The 23587-nt window shown below is 44.3% G+C and overlaps 1 protein-coding gene across 2 annotated transcripts in view; it reads left to right on the top strand.

The window, feature by feature from the left end:
• The window catches only part of GABBR2 (gamma-aminobutyric acid type B receptor subunit 2), a 369523-nt gene that overhangs the window by 133570 nt on the left and 212366 nt on the right, over positions 1-23587 (top strand). For both annotated transcript variants that reach the window (XM_027549741.1, XM_027549742.1), the window contains exon 3: positions 15389-15559. In XM_027549741.1, the coding sequence (XP_027405542.1) occupies positions 15389-15559 (171 nt within the window). The remainder of the gene's footprint in view (positions 1-15388; positions 15560-23587) is intronic.

The raw sequence follows: 23587 nt of genomic DNA, 5'->3' as shown, positions 1-23587 counted from the left end.
AGCACCCCAAGATAGCACATGAGAGGCATGGTTGTTCAGACCCCTGAGTGCTTTCTATCTCAGCCACCTCTCCTTAAACAGAATTGTCTTAGTTTAAATGGATTTTGTTTCGCATTGTTTGTGTTATTCTGGGGCATTCAAATGTAGTCATGATGGTAAGCTGGATCAGGTGGAGGGACTGGCTGGCCGTGTGCATTCTGACTGACTATGTGGGTGGGCATCGTTACTGAGTGTAGTCGGAAATTACATAATCATGGCGTTGGTCGCATTCTGTTTTGATTCCAAGCAGGCAGCATGGAGCGGCAAATGAGTTTAGCTCAGCCCAGCTGTGGACTTGTGCTGTGAGCCTGGGCAAGTCCCTTGTCTTCCCTGGTCCTCACTGTGTAAAATGAGGAGTTGGACAAGTCCAGGATGGCAGATAAATTAATGAATTGGTGCCATTATTTCCCCCATCCTGTGCTAATTGCAGACATAACGAACTGATTGCCACATGCTCTTTACTGGTTTAACCCATCTCTCTCGCCAGCCACTGTCAGCCTGTTAAGGATGTCACATAGGCTCAAGCCTATTTATCATCTCTGGCTTAGATGATTACTTAGGATTACCAGATAGATTATAGGACACTCAGTTAAATTTGAATTTCAGGTAAATAAAGAATAAATTTTTAGTACATGTGTGTCCCCAACATTTCTAAATATGGCAACACTCTTAGGCCACTTCTACTTCTACAGATATTTCTCTTTTTTTCTATATAATTAATTTCATCTGAGAGATCCACCCTCTTTTTGGTACTTCTGATGGTGCCCATTCTCCAGTCTCGAGGTAAGAATCTAGCTCAGTCTATATTGTTTAAATTCGTATTATGGTTTAATGTAGTGGAAAGTGATGAGGATTTGAGTAGGTGTTTATTTCCAAGGGCCATATACTCTTGTCAGACTGCTTAACACACCTGCAACACCATGTTTCCCAGACCTCATTTAGCTGCCACTTTCTTGATTTTGCCAAATCGCCATACCACTTGTATTATTAATTTATTTAGTATTTTCCTTTAAATCAACTCAATCTTTCATTTAAATACCATGGATGGAAAATCAGGATCATTTACTAAGAAGAAGTATAAAAGTAAATAAAGAGAAAAAATACCTATTAAGATATAAAATATTAGATTGGGGCTCACCTAAAACCATTGGGTGTGCCACCAATTCACATAAAACATAACACCATCACATGCAAACTCCTTGCTGGTTTGAGAATCCCATCCTTGACCCTGGCGGACGATCCTCAAGATTTCCTTGAATAGCTCCAGTGACGGGGAACTCAGTACTTAGCAAGATTGTGATTCATTCTTGAATACCTTATTACTAAATATTTCTTCTTTATTGGTTCATATTAGCCTCCCTGAAAGTCATACTTTGATCTGAGCTTTCTTATTTTTTAACAAGTATTAATATTTGTGTGCTTCTTATGTAACAACTTGAGTGCTTGTTATCTTACTGTCTTATGGAGGGAAGTAAGGATGCAGTTACGGTTCAGTGTGATAGATCTGATGGGGGTGGGGAGGTGCACTTGGCTCGGACTGGAGGTGTAGGGAGGTGTTTAGGAAGGCTTCTTTGTGGGGGAATGAGAGAGAGCCTGGTATGCTTTGGAAAGTAAAAGGCTGGAGAGTGAGAGTGAGAAAGGAGGCTAGAGTGGTAGAAAAAGGTGATGGATGAGCTGACTAAGTGGGTATTGTAACCCTCATGTTCCATTAGCACAAGGACCTACTTCCTGTAGAACATTTTCACAGTTAAGTTCTCATTTCAAAAAAAAAAAAGAGCCCTGGAGAGTTGACAGGACTTATTCTTTCCATTTCATAGGTAGGAAGACTGAGGTTTAATGGATTGCTGGTGGGCATGCAGCTTACACTGGAAGAGCTGGGTCTTGATTGTTCCATAGTCACACTGCTTTCCTTGTGTCCTAGCCGCAGGCTCACTGGTCCAGGATGACCTTCTCTGTCCCCCTGAAGAAGACTTCACATTCTTGGAAAGCACCTTAGAATCTTTTATCTTGATTTAACTTACTCAGTTTCCCCAGGACTGATCATGAAGCAAATCTGAGAGGTCTAAAGTCCAGCATTCTGCTTCTCCTTCCTTGGTTCTGGGAGGTGTTGGCTCACAATTGTAAATAGAACCTACAGTGACCCCTTCCTTTAAAGCCCAGTTGTCTGGGCTTTGAGATGCCCAGTGACCTCCACCCTCCTGACCTTTTTGTGGACTCTCTGTCTTTGTGTTGGTGGGGCAGGTGTTGCAGGGTCCCCTCAGGAGTCTTGGCCTGTCCTGGTCAAGTGATTCCTGAGTAGAGTCCTACAGCCCAGAGCTTTGCCTGGACTCTCTTTAGATGCTCCAAGATCACAAGCCCAGCTAAAACCATGTTTTTCTCAGCCACAGAAATCAGTGCTTGCTTTCCTCCTGAGCCCCATTCTGTGTGAAAACCATGGTGAGTTCTTGTCTGGAAGGCAAGCACGGAGGCCTCTTGTGATCCTGTTGCCTCCTCTGTCCACTTCTGTTTTCTTTTCTCTCATAACTACAGAGAGGATTGGAGACAGCCCACAAAATGCACACAGACCAGTCAGTGAAATGGGCCTAGCTATCAATCACTTCTCAGCACTCCAAAGGAAGGGAAGGAAACAGTGCTGGAAGAGCTGAGGGATAGCAGGGAAGCCTTCATGGAGCAGGTGGCTGTGAGCAGCCCTGGACAGATGAGTAGGAGCTGGTTCTAAAGAGATGGGAGGATTCAGCAGATGGGAATGCTGCTGTATCTTCTCCCACTGCAAGCATCGAGCTGGGCCCCAGCACACCTTTCCCCCTCCATAGATGTGATGTCAACTTATCGACTAATTAGAGGTGCTAAATTGACATGAGGAGACATGATTTTTGCAGTGTGGTAATTAAAAGGCAGTTGGCTTCACAGCTGTGATCACACACAAGTGCTTCTTACCCTTAAAGACATCAGCTGAAGGCAAAGTGCAAAGGAACTGAAGAAACCAGTCTTCTATTGTAATTTGTTAATTTCCTGCATTTGTCACCTACACAGCTGTAAGGGAGAAGTGAATGAAGCATCTAACCAGAAGTTTAAGAAAAATTAAAGACATATGTTCTAATTATGCACAGTTAGACAAACAAAACAATCATTACTTTTTAAAAATTAACAAGACATTTTTAAAGTGATTTTATTTATTAATTGGCCACGCTGCCTGGCATGTGGGAACTTAGTTCCCTGTCCAAGGATGGAGACTATGCCCCATTCATTGGAAGCATAGAGTCTTAACCACTGGACCACCAAGGATCCTCCAATTAACAAGACATTTTTAAGTTGCTAGGTTAGGATTTAGAATTAGATCCTAATTATGAGTTAGAATTATGTCTCAGCCTGGTAGTAGCCACATTACTGTGAGCAGACCCTTCCATTCTCTGAGGTTTTGCATGTTAAAATGGGTAAACTCTCCTCCATTCTGCCCTCATGGGGTTGAGGTATTATTGAAGGAAAGTATTTCGTCAGTTAAAAGGCTTTTCTTAATTGTAAGCAATACCATCCAGTTCTCATAACTTCTCAGTCTAGAAACTGTGATCTAACATTAACAATCATTAATTGGATGCCTGTGCATTCAGAGCCTCAGAATAGCCCTAAGATTGGGGAGGGGGCTTGTCACCCTGGTTTAGTGGGGACAGATCCCCAAAGGTGAAGTAATGTTCCTGTAGTCATGTAGTGAGTGGTGTGGCCGGCATTCAGTCCCAGCCTGTCCAAGCTGGAACTCAGAATTCTTACCCCATGGACCATACTGCTTTCTCAGCACTGGCTTGGTTGTGCTCTTTCTCTACTTAACTACAGCTTTTTACTCTAAAGGAGGAAAAAAAGGATTTGAGGAAGTAATATTTGTTTTGCAAACTTCTTTATGTAAGACAATGATAGAAATATAGTAGAGGGGAGTAAAGAAGGAAATAAAAGTCGCAGAATGGCACATGGGAAAAAAATGTATCTTAAAGAGCAAAAAATTAAGTTACTTTACAATTTAATATTTACACATAAATAAAAGCTTTTCTCTTAAACTGGGTGATCGACAGTTGAATATTGATTTTATCATTACTCCTTGAACTGAACATATATATTTTATATACTTATACATGTAGTTTATAATCCTAATAAAAGTTTAAAAAGAAAAATGTGAAGAATTTGATCTTCAATAAAATGTCAAATATACATTTGAGTTTTATTTCATATAATTGAATTGCAACATCTCAGGCAATTGAGGAGCAGGGCAATGGCAACCCACTCCAGTACTCTTGCCTGGAGAATCCCATGGACGGAGGAGCCTGGTGGGCTGCCATCTATGGGGTCGCACAGAGTTGGACACGATTGAAGCGACTTAGCAACAGCAGCAGCAGCAGCAGCAGCAGCAGCAGCAGCAACAGGCAATTGAAGCATAATAAGCCACGGATTTAGTATTGTTGTGTTTTTTTTTTCTTTTAAGCAAATCTTTTTTTTTTCTTCTGCTTTCTCTTAAATGGTCCCACTTGCTTTCCCATATTGTACCTGGGTGCCTTCCTAAAAAGCAGCCTTTTTGATGGAGAGATGAACCAGATTTCAAGAAGAAAAGTCCCAAGTTTGAGCCCTGACCTTGCTACTTGCTCACATGTGACTCTGAGCAAGTCACTTATCTCTCTGAGCTTCCGTTTCCTCATCTATAAAATTAGGGCAATAAAGTCTACTCTGTATCGTGGGGTTTTGTGAAGATCAAAGTTAGACTAAAGCAGGAAATGAATTTTGGAAGTTGTTCATCACACAGAAGAAGCATAAGTCTGTGGAATGGAAGCTGGTGATATTAGTCTCCCTGCTTTGCCAGTCACTTGATCTGTGATGACGTGCAAGTGGCTTAGCCTCTTTGAGCCTCAGTTGCTTCATCGAAAAATGCAGATCAAAATAATGTCTGTGCCATATGGTGGTTTCGCACATTCAGTGACAAAGTGAACCCTTCACGTCAAGCCCCACACACAACTGGCCCCAAGGCAGGTGCTCACTAGGCAATACCTTGAAGAAGGCAAAATATCTGAGTTCAAATCCCAGCGTTGCCCCTTGCTGCTCATGGGGCCTTGGGCACGGCATTGTGTCTTTTCTGAGCTTCAGTCTCTCCACGAGGAGCAAACACTGTTATGCCCTCCCTGCCTCCAGCAGGAATTGTTGCAAGTCCCCAGTTTTTAAGGACATGACAATGGACATGGGTGATAACAACTCAGCTGCTGTGCATCTCTGAGTGATTAGCACTAAATTTCATCAATAAGAAGGCGGGTGATTGTCCCCAGGGGATTCCAGAAGACGTTTCAAGCCCCAGAGCCAGCCTGCATATGCTGCTCAGCAAGCCTTATTGGAGTGGGCCACAGAAACTCGCCCAAATGCCAGGCTTTCATTTTCCCTCCTTAACTTGGAAAATGCTTTGTGGCCACCCCACATCACATTAGTCTCACAGGCATCTGTGTTGAGGCACTTTGTGTCCAAACAGTTTTTCGCCAGGGCTTGGGCGCAGCGGTGACCTGGCGCAGATCTGAAGTGGACCCCAGTTCCCAACGCACACAGCCTGGAGCCTTTGTATATGTCCTGGCACTGGCCACAAATAGGGTTTTGTCAGAAGCTTCCTGAGAAAGTTGCATTCCATTCATCTTGGCTGAAAGGAACCCTAGATGACAAATACCTCCCTCATTTAATTACAGAAACAGTCAGCAAACCCATGGAAGAAGATTAAACCAAGTGGAGAAAAGAGCAAGCCTCAATCATCTTCTCCCCCCTGGCATCTGGCCCACACTTCTCACCTAAGATTTAGCAACCCGGGCTGCTCTTGGTTAGATTTTCCACTTGAAAAATGGTTTATTTCTGCAGACAAGTTAAACCCAGAGGCCCCAAACCAGGTAAAGAAGGCATTACATTTAGAGAAGAATTCATCAGTGGCTGAGAGTTTAATAAAGACCCTGAAATTGGGAGGTGTATTTACATTTTTCAGCTAGGCTTGAATCTGCAGAAGAGAAGTGAAACACAATGGCAATTATCAGAATAAATCAGATCAAATTAAACACACACCCACACAAAACTAACCAACTCTTTAATCATTCTCCTCAATTGTTGGAGAGAGAAGTATAGAGTTGTGTGGTATACAGATGAAGGAAACTTTCAAGTCTTTGGTTCGACCCATCATTTTTAGAGATGAGAAAAACAGACACCCACAGAGGGGAAATGCTCTGCTTTGCTCTCAAAGCCATAGAGACAAGGGTAAGCCTGGCTTTCCAGCTCCCTGAAGTGCCTGAATAGTTGTCTTCACTCTCCTGATCTCTCTACCTCTGGGCCCTTAATGTGAAAGAGACGCACAGTTCCATACACTAACCCTAAACTTTTACAGAATATTCCACGGCAAGCCAGAACTCAGAGAGAGATGCTGATGGCTGCCTTTTGTTCTAATTTTCTGGTTAAGGGTGTGTCCCCCAGAATTTCCCAGGACCAACCATGCCCACCATAGATACCAGCTATATTTGAGAAACCCTGAAAGCCTTGAAATAAGCAGTTTTTTCCCTGTGCTAGTGGGTCTCAGAAGAGAGAGCAAGCCTTGGGTCATTGCCCCACCTCATCTTGGACTGATGGGTCAGAGCTGGTTGAAGAAAGAGAACCAGGACTTCTCTGGTTAAGTGGTTAAGAATCTTCATACCAGTGCAGAGGACACAGGTTTGACTCCGGTCTGAAAAGACCCCACATGCTGCGGAGCAGCTAAGCCCATGTACCACAACTATTGAGCCTGTGCTCTAGAAGCTGTGTGCTCCAGCTGCTGGATTCCAAGCACCTAGAGCCTGTGCTCTGCAACAAGAGAAGTCACTGGAATGAGAAGTCCGTGCACTGCAACGAAGAGGAGCCCCCACTCCCACAACCAGATGTGAGAGTTGGACCGTAAAGAAGGCTGAGCCCCAAAGAATTGATGCTTTTGATTTGTGGTGCTGGAGAAGACTCTTGAGAGTCCCTTGAACAGCAAGGAGATCAAACCAGTCAATCCTAAAGGAAGTTAACCCTGAATATTCATTGGATGGACTGATGCTGAAGCATCAATACTTGAGCCACCTGATGGGAAGAGCTGACTCATTAGAAAAGACCCTGATGCTGGGAAAGATTGAGGCCAAGAGGAGAAGGGGGTGTCAGAGGACACGATGATTGGATGGTGTCACTGACTCAATGGACATGAGTTTGAGTAAACTGGAGACAGTGAAGGACAGGGAAAACTGGTGTGCTGGAATCCATGGGGTTGCAGAGTCATAACAACTAAACTATAAAAGGCCCATGTGCAGCAATGAAGAGCCAGTGCAATTATAAATAAGTTAATTAATTAAAATTTATTTAAAAAAAAGAAAGGCAACCAGATATGAAGTCAAAATTACATTTTCCTGCATTGAACTTGCATGGATTGTGTCGCTTTTCTGGGTCATGGTTTATTTAGCTGTAAAATGGATAGTAAATCCTACCTCAAAGAACTAAGGGACTCTAAGACTTACTGACAGTCTAGATGTTTGGAAGCTTTGCTGATTATAAAGTAGATGGGATATGCTTGAAAAAATTCTACCAAATGTTGTCTCTTGGCACTCGGAAACTTGCTGCCTAAAACTACAGCTGCCCTGTAAAATAATAGACTTTTCTCTCCCCACCTCCCAACCCCCAGAATCTATTAGGGACCCAGATCCTTCCTTCCTTGGGTAACACTTAGTCATGTTCGACTTTTGCAACCCCATGAACCGTAGCCCACCAGGCTCCTCTGTCTATAGGATTTCCCAGGCAAGAATACTGTAGTGGGTTGCCATTTCCTTCTTCAGGGGATCTTCCTGACCCAGGGATTGAACCTGGGTCTCCTGCATTGCAGGCAAATTCATTACCATCCAATCAGAAATTTGGACAACTATGCCTGTAGTCACAGCTGCTGATCTTTGAGGCAATCAAGATGCTTTTTTTCTCTTCATTTTCATATATCTTTCTAAATTCAAACAGAGCTATAAATTCCTAGAAAAAGCTAGATAGAGGGTAGACAGGAGAGCACAAGAAGTTTAAACAGAAATCTCCAAAGTAAAATTTTATAGGCAGAAAAGAAAATTCCTGGCAGCAATGCATGACAGAAATTTGGTGTACTGTGTTGATCCAGAGAATCAGAAAATAAGGCACTCATTAATACAGAACTATGTAAGGTGGGAGTGTACTAGACACCAAAATCTGTGCTCAAATACTTGTTCCTCAGTTTTCTGAGAAAAAAATACTCAGTTATAATGTAAACAGACAGAAAATAGGGCCATGGGCAATCCATGTATTATCTCTTAATAGGCCACCTCTCAAAATACCTGCCATGCTTTTGAGGATGAGTACTTAGAAAATACCTAACATTCGGACTTTGAAAAAATACTGCAAAAATAACTGAAGACTCACAATACCCAGAAGTAGAGGAAGAGTCCAGCTCTGAAGATGAGCTATTGTAGGATAAAGAAAAAAACTTTAGAAAGACTTCCGGCAGCTTCAGTCATATGCAGGAAAGACATGGTCTCCATGAAACATGAGATAGGATGGAGCAAAAAGGGTTCTGATCATTAAAAAATTACTAGAAAATGGAAGAAATCAATAACAATAAAAAATATGGCAAGGACAGCAACACTAAAAGTGACTTGAAAAGCAAACCCACTGAATAAAGAACTTGAATGGCCTATCTGTACAGCTACTCAACCACATTATGTTCAGGGGGCTGCAGAATCAATTATTAATAAAGAGCTACCTTATCCCTGAAAGATAAGCAAAAAGGTAGAAAGTCAGGTAATACCAAATGGTGGTTAGTATGTGAAGAAATGAGAACCCTGGTGCTCTGTCACTGGGACTGTGGATGATACGGCCCTTTTACCAGAAATTAGTGAAACTGAATTTTCAGGTACCCTCTAATAAGAGATAAAATAAGATGGTCTTTCAGAATGCAGAGGAGAAGGACCAAGATGTGAAATCATAGAAAAAATACTACAGATATAGATTTGGGGAATAAAAGACAACACATAGATAATCAAGTATTCTAGTGGAGAGGCAAGAATATATATGAATATTAATATAATATAAATATAATGAATATATAGCATTATATATTATATATAAATGCTACATTTATATAATGTGTTTATACTTATGTATATATGTATGTACATACACATATATATATGTTTTTTAGTTAAAAGACTTGCGCATATAGACTGAAGGCCTCCCTGTGTTCCAGATAAAATCAAGAGTGCCACATCCACATCTATTTAGGCAAATTTTTTTAAATTCTAAGAATAAAGAAAAAAACCCTTCAGGCATCCAAACAGAGAAAGTCAGTTACCTGTAAATGAATAACAGTCAAACTATCCTCAGATTTCTCCTCTGCACCACTTTGTAGGTTCAAAGCAGAAAAATGGTAGCCCAAGAATTTTATATCCAGATATATTCTACCGTGCGTCAAAGCAACAGAGGGTCATCCTCAGCAAATTTTCAACCCCTCACCCTTCTTCAGAATGTGAAAAGATATCTAACAGTTTAAGACAAAAAGCAAGATTAATATATCCAGAATGGAGAAGAATGGAGAAGTCTGAATACCAAAGGGAACAAAAAGAAACATTTTTTAAAAAAAAGACTGCCAGCAAGACAATGCATGCAATGTCAAGTATTTATTGCAGCAATAAGCATGTATTTTAAAATCCATTCATGTCATTTCAAGAAATATACTTAAAAACAATCTTAATGGAATACAAATGAAAAGAGAATCAGAGCTATGACAGGTAAATGCAAACAAAAAATAAAGGGTTTCAATATTCATATCAAGATATTAATTCAGTATTAAGATTCAGCAAGATATCATATGAAACAAACAGCAATAAATGACAAACAGGGTTATTTTATTTTGATAAATATTTTAATCCTCAAATCATTCATTGATTATCTGGTAAGTACCTGCTGTTTGCACTAGGGAAAGGTGTATATATACATTGCTGAAAAATAATGATGTAATTGTTATCTTCAAAACATAAAATCAAAATGTAAAAAGCAAAACATTTGAGTAACATGGAGAAATTGTCAGAGACAATAGAAAAAACTCAACGTACCTCTCAGTCTTTGATAGGTCAAGTAGACAAAAATACAAAGCATATGTTAATAAGATAATTGGTTAGTTGGGTTATATCTCTTATGCACCAAAATTTGATAAAGAATTTTATAGCTTACAACTAGAGACTGCATCTATTTTTCTGGCTACCATGGAACTTTCACAAAAATTGATTATATAATAAGCCACCAAAAAAAATATCTCAATAAATTCCAAAAGCAGACACTGTATACACCAAATTCTCAAAACAATGCGATAAAACTAAAAATGATAATGAAACTGGAAAATAAATTTAAAAGTACTCTCTGAAATAATCCTTGGTAGGGATTAACTTGAAACCTCAATCACAGTCTGTTTAGAAATGGACTTGGCTATGTGAAATGAGGCAGGAGATTGGATCTTTGAATGGGGTCCTGATGCTGACAGGCCACATGTTGCAGAAACTGGGTGACTGTGCTGGAGGAGGAAAGCCTGGCACACAGGCAGCAGAGGACAGCCATCAGAGGAAGAAAGAACACAGGTGTTAGAGTCCATTAGCCCTGCATTTGAATTCTGTTTCTACCTCTTACTAACTTTGATGGGTATATCGATGTCTTTCCATTTCAAGACCTCAGTCTGCTTATTCAAAACCAGGGCTGTTGAGCTGTATCAGTGATTCTCAACCTTCGTTGGGCTCCATAATCACCTTGGGAAGTTTTTAAATAATACTGATACCTGGGCTCTATGCCCAGAGATTCTGATTCACTTGGTTTGGAGTGGGACCAAGTCATCAGTATTTAAAAAAATCTCCTCATGTGATTCCAGTCTGTAGCCAGAGTAGGGAGAGAACCCCAGAACTAGAGGATTTCTCAGGTTCCTTCAGTTCCGAAGTTCAGCAGTGCTACCCAGCGCCTGCAGCCTTTGCCGATAGAAGAAAGTTTTAGGAGGCTAAAGCTAGAAGAACAGTGATGCAAAGCAATCTAATCAAAGTGTGCATTATCTCAAGTGGTGCAGAAAATGTCAGTGCCAGTTAATATTTTGCACCCAACATGATTTAGACCCGGGGCATATATTGTACTCCAAGCCCATTGTAAACACAATGGGCCATTTATTCACTGAACAGTAACCACTGTAATTACCTACAGGGCAAACATATGAGGTTGTTCAAGCAACAATTAATTGTGGACCTGGAACTAATGGGACAATAACAGCAAAGTATCAACCAGAGTGTGATTCAGAAATCACATCAGAAAACCAATATTTTCCAAATTGTATTAGATAAGCATTTTTGGGGATGCAATTGTACATATACCATCCCAGGTCCTGAAATAGTGTCTCCCTGATTTTTTAATAGCTCCTTCTTACACTGACCATAGGAAACTGAAAATGTTGTTTTAATCTTGAGAGAAGAATCACAGATACTGGGTCTGAGCAGACTGTAGACAGCTTCTATTTCTTACATCGCTATGGGACCTAAGTATCACCTTCAGGCAGATGTGCTCACTTTGTTTGGTTGTAAGATCCTTGTTGTAAATCTGATGGCAGCCATGGATCCTCTTTTCAGAAAAATGTGTGTGTCTGTATGCATATGCATGCCCCACAGGTGTTTTCCTACAGGTTTTCAGGAGTTCTCAGACACTGTGAAGCCCTTCTGTGTTTTTTCTGGGCCACGGGCTAGCCTCCATTTGCACACTTCCAGACACAGGGATCTCACTGCTTCTGTCAGCAGGCCTGCCCTTGCTGGACAACTCTGGATGTGAGTGTCCTCATTGTGTCCAGCTGGGATTTCCTCTCTCTGGGTAATCCCTATTGGGGCTTACTCTACCCCCCAATTTTTTTAACAGTTGATCTATCCTTGACCTCAGCCAAGCTTGGGATGATGTCCTGTCTCTGTGGGGATCTTGGAAATTGGTTTCTATAGGTGCTCTCTAGCTCCGGTGACAGCTGATGGGTTATTGTGTGTTCATCTCCAACAAGTGGGACCTGTTGAGGCTGCCAAGTGAACCGAGGAGATCCGAGGACCCTAGGTAATGGCAATCTACTGCCTGAGCCAGGTCACCAAAGGGACAAGATTGCCACTGCCCTGCTCTGCTGAAGTCTTGGGGGGAAGAAGTGCTTCCTCCGGTCACAGGAAAAGCAGCAAAGCAACTTCAACTGGGGGCTGGGGGTGCCAGGATGTTTCTTCCCAAGATGCTGAAGTTGGACTCTGAGCATATTGAATCTAGAGCTGCTGGAATAGCAAACGTTGGGGGAGAAAGCTGGTGGCAGCAAAGAGAGATCTTGCTTCAGCCATGCCCTCTCTGGATCAAAGATGTAAATGAAACAAAAGAAGGAAAGAAATACTACTTTTTAAAAATAGTATTGGGAATTCCCTGGTGGTCCAGTGGTTAGGACTCCCCACTTTCACTACTGAGGGCATGAGTTCAATCCTGGTCAGGGAACTAAGATCCTGAAAGTTGTGCAGCGTGGCCAAAAATAAAACAATATTTAGGTATGCTGAGCACAAAGTTTAGTAAATGAAGCATACTGAAGAAGGTTAAACTAAACCAAGTAGCGTTAACAAGTGATGCGCACACATAACCATGGCAGTGGTCACAAAATTCTGGAGCTGTCGGTACCCATCAACAACAAAAAAACTATACAAGAGTTTATTAAATACTTGCTAAGGAAAATTATGACCAACCTAGATAGCATATTCAAAAGCAGAGACATTACTTTGCCAACAAAGGTCCGTCTAGTCAAGGCTATGGTTTTTCCAGTGGTCGTGTATGGATGTGAGAGCTGGACTGTGAAGAAAGCTGAGTGCCGAAGAATTGATGCTTTTGAACTGTGGTGCTGGAGAAGGCTCTTGAGAGTCCCTTGGACTGCAAGGAGATCCAACCAGTCCATTCTGAAGGAGATCAGCCCTGGGATTTCTTTGGAAGGAATGATGCTGAAGCTGAAACTCCAGTACTTTGGCCACCTCATGCGAAGAGTTGACTCATTGGAAAAGACTCTGATGCTGGGAGGGATTGGGGGCAGGAGGAGAAGGAGACGACAGAGGATGAGATGGCTGGATGGCATCACTGACTCGACGGACGTGAGTTTGAGTGAACTCTGGGAGTTGGTGATGGACAGGGAGGCCTGGCGTGCTGTGATTCATGGGGTCGCAAAGAGTCAGACATGACTGAGCGACTGAACTGAACTGAACTGAGACACATGAAAAACAAAATGATTTGTCAGGGGCTACGGGATCGTATAAAGCCTAACCATCAGTTGGGTCAGCGCTCATCACATGCGGGTACCGAATCTTCCTCCTCCCTCACCAGGCCACGACCTGGGAGGACAGACAGGGGAGGATGACAGACAGACTAGAAGGCACCACGGAGGGATTCTTGTACAATCTCAGATTGAGAAAAAATTTTCTAAATATGACATAAAGCCTGAAAACAGAAAGGAAAAAAATTAATAAATGCAGCCACACACACACACACAAACACCTCTGTATGGCAAAAGACATCATGAGAAACATCAAAAGAAAAGATATAGACTGAGGGTGAATTAGCCACTTATATCACAAAGGGCTAATCTCCTTACTTCTGCTAACCAGTAAGGGAAAGACTCAAAGTCCAATTGGAAAACAAGCAAAGGATGTGAATACTTTCCAGAAAGATACTGCAAATTGTTCTTCAACATCAGAGAGATCCTCAACCTCACTCTTAATAAGGTAAATGCAAATCAGAACTACAAGAAGATACCATTTTTCCACCATCACACTGCAAAGATCAAAACATTTGATAACCACCTTCTGTGGATGAGGCTGAGGGGAAGAGAAAGCAGAGATCAGAAGAAATGTTATAGAAGAGGTGACATTTATGCTGGGCCCTGTAGAACAGATAATTAAAATCTAATTTAGCAACTCACAGGTACTTAAAAGAAAAAGAAGGACTAATAAAGGGAAAGATGGACAGATTTGACTGCTGACTGTAAATTAGAATATACACACACGAAATGTAAAAGCAAACAAGCTGGGGTGTTTGCAGCACCTGTAATAGTTGAGTTTGAATGCTGTATGTATAACAGTCTTCATTAAATTTGATAAGGAAAGCATTAGAATACCACTCAAAAAATAAACAAGAGACATGAAAAAGCAATTCCTAAAATAGGACTTATAACTAGTAATCAGCCACATAGAAAAAGGTTCAACATAATGTATAACCAATGAATGCAATATGATTCCAGTTTTTCAGTAATAAATCATTAATAAATTAGATAGAAAGATGTTTTATTTCTGTTGACAAGAATGTGGTAAGATTGATCCTCTGTAGTTATACCTGGCTAGTGGGTGTGCAAATTGATGCAATCCTTTTTGGAAATAAGTATGAAGTCTTTATTTTTAAAATTAATTTCTTTATTTTAATTGAAGGATAATTACTTTAGAATATTGTGCTGGTTTTTGCCATGCATCGACTTGAATCAGCCACAGGTATACATGTGTGCCCCTCATCCTGAAACCCCATCCCACTTCCCTCCCTACGCTATCCCTCTGGGTTGTCCCAGCACACTGGCTTTGGGTGCCCTGCTTCATGTAACGAACATGCACTGGTTATGTATTTTACATATGGTAATATACATGTTTCAGTGCTATTCTCTCAAATCATCCCATGTCTTTAAAAGCTCACATTCCTTCTCTGGGAAATTTCACATCCTAGACTCTACCCTATGGAAAAAGCCTGAAATATAGGGGAAAAATGCTAAGCACAAAGGTGCTTGTAGAATAGGATAATCATGACAAATTAGAAATAGTCTAAATGTCCCCAAATTAAACACAATGTAGTACATTACAGTATGTTCAGATGCTAGAATATTATGGAACTATTAAAAAGTTTACATGATAAAATGTTTGCAAGAAGTTTTAACAGGATGGTTAAATGCTTTTAAGACAATATTTAATGAGGGAATAAACAAACAGTTCAAGTGCGTATACAGAATGATCTCAAGAATCTTTTTTTAGTTCATCGCCATGCACGGAGAAAGGATCTGAAGGAGGCAGACGACAACATTAACGAAGTTTCTTTCTCCTTATTTTACATTTTTAAAAGCCTCTTCAATTGTAACAAGTTATTTTTGCAGTAAGAAGGTTAAAAGTATTTTGCCTGTGTGTTTGTACCTCAAGTGAGAACTAAAGACCTCTGTTCCCTTAGGAAAGATCCTGAGCCCACAGCTATGAGGTTCCCCTCAGTAAAATGCTGTCTCTTTTGTGTTTTTCAGCTCTCCTTTGCTGCCACCACGCCTGTTCTAGCAGATAAGAAGAAATACCCTTACTTCTTTCGGACGGTCCCATCAGATAACGCGGTGAATCCAGCCATCCTGAAGTTGCTGAAGCACTACCAGTGGAGACGGGTGGGCACGCTGACCCAGGATGTGCAGCGCTTCTCAGAGGTACACGCCGCTGGGAGGCGCCCCTCACCCACCTCCAGGCAAGGGGCGAGACAGCTCCATCAGGCTGGGCACTGTTCTGGGCCTTGGAGCTGCCGAGGTATTCAACTGTGCGTGGGGCTGGTGAAGACCTCCAACTCACACAGCTCAGGAGTGGAACCTTCCCTTCCATTGTGCCTTTTGGCTAAATCATGTGGCTTATTCCCTCACCCACCCTGTAGACGTGTTGTTCTTGCTGCCGACCCTAGTGATGATCTAAAATCATGGGGTGCCACCAAGAGTGTTTCTCCTGTGAGGAGAATTTGGGGAGAAGCCGGCTTGGAATGAAGATTACCAAAGTCACTGTGGATTGGGTGGTTTTTTTTTTAGTTTTTGTTTGTTTTAATGATTTACAAATATACATCAATACTTGGTGTTCTGAGGCTTGCTGTTGTTGCAAGGAAAAGAGAAGTTAAATTACATATAGTAAAAAAAAAAAAAGAAAGAAAAGGGCTGCTTTACCCAATTCCTCTAAATCCATTTTCTTTTCCAAGTCAAGTCCGGCTTTCTGTGTAATGTTCATCTGCCCAGACCTTCCTCAGTACCTTTAAACCTAATGTCCTCATACTAGGTAGATATTTTGCATTTTTCACTTTACAACAGATCTTTGAGATCTTGATTGACTTCGTTCTTATTAATGGGCCATGATGTTCTTGTCGGGTGCATAGATGGTAAATTAGTGAATGTTTACAGCTTTTTGATGTCACAGCCAACACCTTTCCACCTAGGTGTGCATCTTCAACGATAGATTTCTAGAAGTAGAATTTCTGGGACATTTAAAACGTTGAGATAAACTGACCTCCAGAAAGCCTGTTCTAATTTCTAGTTCCTCCAACCGCTTTGAAAATTTCCACACGTTTTTACAAACAGTGGATATTAGCAAATCTTTTAAAAAGCTTTCTCCACTCAGCTGAGTGCAGAATGGTTTCTTACTTTTTTCCCTCATCTCTTTATAGTCCCTACTTTCCAGTCTTCTCCTGTGTGTGCTCTTGGTCCTTGGAGCTTCCCCACAAGATGATACAGTCCAGGTTTGCTTAGGAGCCCAAGATAAAGAAAGAGAAACAACTGTGAGCAGATCCTCAGGGAAATGTGTGAGGTGGGTGAGCAGGCAGACCTCGGTGAGAGTAGTTGGGGAGGACACGCCCCTTCTGCCAGTGGCGGGGTGGGGTGAGGGAGGTGGAGCAGAGCAGTGCTGGGAACCACCAGACCCGATTTCCACGCCAGCTCTGCACTTGCCTTTCCGAGGCTCTGCCCCATTTTTCCCTGGGAAGGAGAGGCCACTCCATGGGAGAGACCACTCCGTGCATTAGCTGTGCGACCTTGGCCAAGTCACCTCACTTCTCTGAGCTGCAGCTTCCGCCCCTATAAAATGGCGACAATAACCCTTCCCAAGCCCATCCTGCAGACCTCCTGCCAAAATCAGATGAGTCATGAATTTCAAAGAGCTTTGCAAGCTATACAGTTTATGCGCCGAGAGGGATATTTTCAGAGGTGCTTGAAAAGCAGAAGTAGTCTGTAGTCATTCAAACAAGGCCAGCTTTTCCCTGACAAGAAGGGTCCTCAGCTTCCCACCTCTGTTTCCCAGTCCCCAGGCAGAGGCACAAAGAGAACTTGACCTCCAGTGGGAGTGACTCACTGCCAAACACTGAAGAGGCTGTTGCTGGAAGCTTGCCCTTTATACAGCAGCCACGAATGTTCTGGAATGAGTGTGAAGCAGATTAATGGTGAGGGTGTGCAGGGCCAGTCCTGTGGCCCCATCCACGTGGACTCTGCTGACACTTGGAGGGACCTGCTTTTTTGCAATGGAGTCTTTGGCTGACTTAGCCTGATGGGCTCTTAGAGACACCTCCTCCAACCTCCTTATTGTACAGAAGGGGAGACTGAGGCCCAGAGAGAGGAATGAACAAAGTTCAGGGCTTCAAAGCACCTCTGAAGTCATGAAAGATTGTTGACAGAGAAGTCAGGACTGAATCCCAGAATCTAGACTCCAGGTCCAGACAGTCCATTGTTCCTTCTTTCCATCCCTAACTACCTGTAGTCACATGAGAGCTACCTTTGTGTAGAGAGGTTTGAAAAACCCCAATCTTTGGTTTAAAGAGGATACGTGATCAGCCCCAAGCTTTATAGATTGCCAAACAGCCAGTTGCCCTTTAGGGAGAGGTTATGGTTCCCATTTTACAGATGAGGAAACTGAGGCTCACAGAGGGCAGGTGCCTTCTTGCCCCAGGGCACTTGCTGGTAAAGAGCCCAGCTGAGGCTGGAAGCCTGACAGACTGTTGGTCAGTGTTTCTCCATTTCTCTGTCCTCACTGGGGTCAGGAAATGTCAGTTTGGTACCACATCTCTGTCCCTGCACAGCTGTGTTAGAGCCTTCAGCCAGGTTTCAGGGCATCTCAGTGGGAAGCCTCTTTTTTAAGGACAGGATGTTGCTTGGTGGTATTGCTGGCAAGAACCCCTTTCGATTTTAATCTCTCAGCCCAGCTGACTCCTCTCTGTGCCCAAGGGCTTTGGCATCCCTCTCCCGATGTCTGGCTGCATCACTGGAGTGCAGGCCCTGGAAACTCGCCAGGGGCTAACAGCTTTTCGTGAGTGCAGAGGAAACTGGATTCCTTTTATGAAACTGGTCGATCAGCAGCATCAAGCACTTCTGTTCCGGACTGGTGCACTGGAAGGAATGTCAAATGAAAGCAATCCCAAAGTTAGAGGGGAATGGGGGAAAACCTTAATTAAAACCTTAATCTTCTGAAAGGGGTAGAGGGCTGAGGGTTATCCTACCTTGGAACCAGCTGCTCCTTGGAGCTCCCGTCCATAAGATTCAAAACCAGTGTGCAGTAACCCAGATCTGCTCAGGCCTTGGATCAGATATGCTGATCTCGGGGCCCCACTTTGCCAAGCAATGGCTGTGTGACCCCAGGCAGTTCACTTCACCTTGTTGGCTCAAGTGTACCTGATCTAAAGCTGCTGCCAGGACAATCAGGGGTCCATGGGGAACCAGTGGCCAGAAAGATGGCGCTTGCTTCAGCTCTACCCTCTCTGGGTCAAAGACTTATATCAGAGGAGAGAAGGAAAGACTTGGTACCAGAAGATCTCTAAGCCCAGATCTACCAAGCAAAAGCTTTGCGGCCCCAGGCAATTCACTACGCCTCAGTGAGATCCAGTTTCCCATGTGTAAAGTAGAGATATTTATCCCCACCTCACAGGCACTGGGAGATGAGAGGGTTAGATGAAAAAACATAAATGAAAAACTTCTGCATAGTTGGAGTTCATTAAATGGACATTCTCGCCTCCACTGGTACTTGGGACAAGCCCTAGGAATGCATATCCATTCACTCAAAAAATACAGATGTGGCCTACCATGTGCCAACGTCTATGAAGGCACAGAACCTGGGGCATGGAGGGCCAGGGAGGAGTGGACATGGCTTCAAGGTCAGTAAGTGTCAGGCCTCCTTCTTTGAGTTCTCAACTCTGGTTGCTCATCAGAATCACCAGGTGGAAGACAAAGGTAAAAGTGGTGATAAAGAGAGTACTGCTGAGAGGGTGGTCCATGGGACCCGGGATGGGGAGCAGTGGACAGGCAGTGGCCTGTGGGCCTGAAGAAAGTGTAGCTCTGGAAGTCTCGGAAAAGCTTGAGAGTGTAGAGATGAAGGAGCTAGAAGAATGGGAGACTGTGGCAGAACTGGGGGAGGGATATAGGGATTGGGGGGTCCAAGCCCTGGTGATGAATGAACAGCTAAAGCTGAGTGGAGGTAGAGGTCACTAGGATTAGGGGCAAGGAAATGAGAGACCAGGGTGCTAAGTGGTGTCTATGTGTACACTGAAGGCATACGATAGAGGCAAGGATGAGGTGGAAATGAAGGTAGTGAGCAGGGGTGGCTGAGGACCAGCAGATAGCCAGAGGGTTATTTGAGCCTATTCTCCCAGCTCCTGGTCCTGTGGTCTACCAAACCATCTTCACTAAGTTATTCTTTGGATTCCTGATCCCATGTTGCTAAACTAACCAGCTTAGTACCATTGAACAGACCACTCAGTCTCTCTTGGCCTCAGTTTCCCCTCCGTAAGATAAGGGAGTTGGGTCGATTGACCTCTAAGAGCTCTCCTAGCTCAAGGAATTTGTGGTGAAGGTTCAGGGTCATTGCCCCTGATCCTGCCACTCCCAGGGGTGTGACCATGAGAATTACTGAGTTTCTATGTGCCTTAGTTTCTTCCTCTTAAAAATGGGGATAATAATGGTAACTAACTCTAAGGATGCTTGTGATTACATGTGTTCTGAAAGTTGAAGTGCTAAGAGGCGTGCCTGACTCATAATAAGCACCATGCAAGGGGTGGCAGTTATTTTTATTGTCATCTAGAATCTGGTTCCTTAACCCATGGCTGGCCGCCGTTCAGCAACCCAGACATACGGCGGGGTCTAGTGCCTGCCACTAGCACCGCTCTTTTCTCCTCTGCTCCCTCCAGGCAGGCTCGAAGACTCCTTGCCTAGTCGCTGGCTTAGTGATCTCGGCGCTTCTGGGGCTGACCTTTCCATATCAGAGCCTCCCTCAAGAGCTGGGACCCACCAAAGCCCTTGATCTGTCCAAGACCAAAAGGGCACCATCTGCAGAGCTTCCTCTTCAAAGCACCTGCCCTTTGAGCCCTCCATGGCCCTTGAAGCCCTTCCTTGCTTGCCAAGTCACCATCTGCCCCAACCAAAGGGGTCTCTGGTCACCTTCTCTAAAGTTGCCACTTATATGGCTCGGAGGACATGCCCACACTGGAGGGTAGGGGGACCCTGTGCTTGTTTCTCGTCTAGGAGCCAACCTTAGTAGAATCGTCAGCCTTCCCTGCTGCTCTGAGTAGGGATGAGCTCCTTGGGGTGGCCGCAGAAACCCTTACATACCCTGAGGCCTCCTTGTCTGTCTCACCTCCGGCACTCTCCACTTTGGTCCAGCCTCACCTCTGGCTTCTCTCTGCAGATTGTCCTCTCCCATACCTGGCTCAACTTTCCTCCCCAGACTGGGTCAGGTGTGTGTCTCTGTGCTCCCCTCCCCTCGACCTTCTCTCTCTACCAGCTGTGTGCAGGGCAGAGAAATACCCGACCTCCTTCCTTGTCAGTCACCCACTGCTCCTGAACTGGAAGGCCCCTGTGGACAAGAGCCTTTCTGTCCCCTAACCCTGGAGCATATGTGTTCAGTAAGGATTTCAGTAAATCAATCTTTGCCCACTAGGCCAGATTCTTAGAGGCCAAGGCAGTGGTTTCTTTTTTGGGGTCCGTAGTCTGCTTGCAACTAGGATGGTGAGATGGGGGTGAGGGGCTGTAGGGAAGTGTCAGTCCCTGTTGTGAGTCACAGGGGCCATCGGGGAGAGGGGAGGCACCCACAAAGATGGGAAGCCACATTCCCACAGAGCTCAGCTCAGGTCATTCTGACATCTGTTAACTGACTTTTGTTTGGATGTGGCATTGTTTGTTGGTGGAAGATTCTTCTAGAGATCTCAGTGGAAGGTTCTGGGCCAGCCACTGGAAGCAGCCGTGACCTGGGACCTGCTCTGTGGTTCTTCTGGGTGGTGTCAGAGTTGGACATTGGGAACGAGCTCACTGTAGTTTGTGTCTGAGTTGTGTTTTTGGCTCTCTGGAATGTTCGTTCTGAGTTGTCATTACTTCAGTATCCGCTCGTACCAGGATCAGGTCATCCCATCCCCTAAAGCAGTTCTTGCGGTGTGGTCCTTGACCAGCAGCATTGGCAATGGGAACTTGTTCCCAGCAAATCTGAGGATTCCACCCCAGGCCCCCTGAATCAGACCTTTGGGAGTGGGGCTCAGCATACTGGAGTTAGAGAATCCCGGTATTAGAAGAATGGGAAGCTTTCAACTGAGGCCTCTGTGCTTTGAGGCCCGCTTTATCAGAAAGTAGGGCCAGACTCAGCTCTGGTCTTTGTCCTTGGCGTTCCTCTAGGTTGCAGGGTCACCCACAGACCTGCAGATCTTCTATTATTAGGAGGCTGGACAGGACTCCTGACAGATCAGATTCTGACCCTGATGGTTCTACTCTATGCCCCAACTTCTATTTGAAGAATTTGCTCATGCTTTTAGGACATTTTCCTGTCCAGAGGTGGCTGCAGTAGCTGAGCCTAAAAGGCAGGCCTCTGAGGGGAATGCCTTGTTTGGGCTTAGAGCTCCACCTTTGGAAGGATGGCCCACACCCTCCCTTCTTCTCTCCCCAGGGAGGAGATGGCAAATGCTTCCTCCTGACACTCCCCAGCAGGTCTTCAAAGCCAAGCACCCTCCCACCTCACACACCCCAGCTCTTAGAAGAAAGGAGCTGCCCTGGACCCTGCTCAGAGAGGATGGGTGCTTGCCTAGGGGGCCAGGGTGAGTGCCACACCCGCTGCTCACCAGGGCTGTGGTATTAGATAACTATATCTCCACCCAGGCAGTGTGGACCCTGGAACACACGAGTGAGTGAGGGCCCAGAGGAGTTCCTGGAGGTCTCCGGAGGGGGAGGGAGGGCGAGTCCTGGTCATCCACTTCACAGCTCTGAACAGGGATACTTCCTGGGGGGTCCTGCACAGTCCCTGGGCCAGGTTCTCAGAGCATGATTGCAGCCCCGTGAAGCAGCCGCTGCTCCAGAACCGCTGGATAGGAGAATGTATTTAAGTTATGACATCATCTACTGCCATCTGTGGGGTACCTACCATATGCAGGTGATGACGTTTAGTTGCCCAGCATGGTCCGTCTCCATTTGGTAGAACAGACTCACTCAGGAGGGATGAAGTCACTTTGCCAAGGCTTCACCAAGCAGGGGCAGGTGTAGGTGTGAACCCAGGTTTTTGCCTCTCCTTGTGGAGAGAAGGAGACATGGGCCTGGGCCAGTATCCCCCTCCCATCCCACCCAACACCCACCTCAGGAGCAAGGAGGTAGGTGTCCAGAACAGGCAATCCATGTCTCAAGCAGGGCTCCTCACAGTCCCCTGGGATTTTGCCATGAGATTCTGCGTGTACGTCTTATGATCTTCCCAGACCCCAAATCCCAGTGACATCCCGCCACATCGGCTCCTAGCAAGTGTCCCAGGGGAATTTGTCACAACCTTGGCTGCGCTTGGCTAACAAAGCAGTGTGTCTTGTCATGTGTGGGTCCCCAAAGCTCTTCTGGCAATTCTGGCTGTGGTTCCCCCACCTCCAAGGCCCATCTGCCTGGCTTCGGTAGTGCCAGGGTATGTGAGTGAAGAAGTGGAGTTAGAAGGTGTAGGGAACCTTCGTGAAAAGAAGATAGTTGGGGCTGGACAGTTCAGTATGTAGGGCAAGAAGGGGCAAATGGGCTGAGCGAAAGATGGTGAAGGCCCCACAGGCCTCCATGTTTGGACTTCACCTGTCAGCAGTAGGAGCAGGGAGACAAGGAAGGTTTCAGATCAGGGGTGAGAGACGGTTAGCAATCTTGAGAGCTGATTGGGACGAGCAGACTAGAGTCTGGGAAACCAGCCAGAAGGTTACTGCAGGGACTCAAAAGAAAAATAATGAGACTGTAGTCACTTTCTTACATAAAACCTTCAAGTTCTGTTTGTTATTAGTTTTTGCTTGTTTTAAAATACTCATATGATGTTTTCTAACCATGATATTGACATGTACTCAATGCAGAAAACTTGGAAAACACAGAACAAAAAAGGATAAGTAAAAATTGGCCATAACTACCTACCGAAAGGTCAGTGTTAACATCTATAGGCATATGTCTTTAACATTTTTTTCCATACGCGAGTGAACTCACATTAACAAATACATGCTCTGACTATAGAAATGACTTCCATAATCTTGCAACCCAGTGGGAACATTTTCCCCAGCCAGCAGATATTCTCCACCACCGTGACTTGTAATGGCCTGGCAGCTCTGGGCCTGGCGACCCCGTGAAATGTCCTCGTTTTTGCCACAGCCTGATGTGTTTGGGGCTGCTCTTCTCCAGTCTTCTTTATCCTTTGATCTGTTCCCTTCCTGTCTTCCAATATAGTTCTGCAAATAGTCTATCCAT

The sequence above is a fragment of the Bos indicus x Bos taurus genome, chromosome 8 (assembly GCF_003369695.1).
Source record: "Bos indicus x Bos taurus breed Angus x Brahman F1 hybrid chromosome 8, Bos_hybrid_MaternalHap_v2.0, whole genome shotgun sequence".
NCBI classification, from domain to species: domain Eukaryota; kingdom Metazoa; phylum Chordata; class Mammalia; order Artiodactyla; family Bovidae; genus Bos; species Bos indicus x Bos taurus.
Note: the sequence above shows the minus strand (reverse complement) of the source record. Positions and strands in the feature narration are given on the sequence as shown.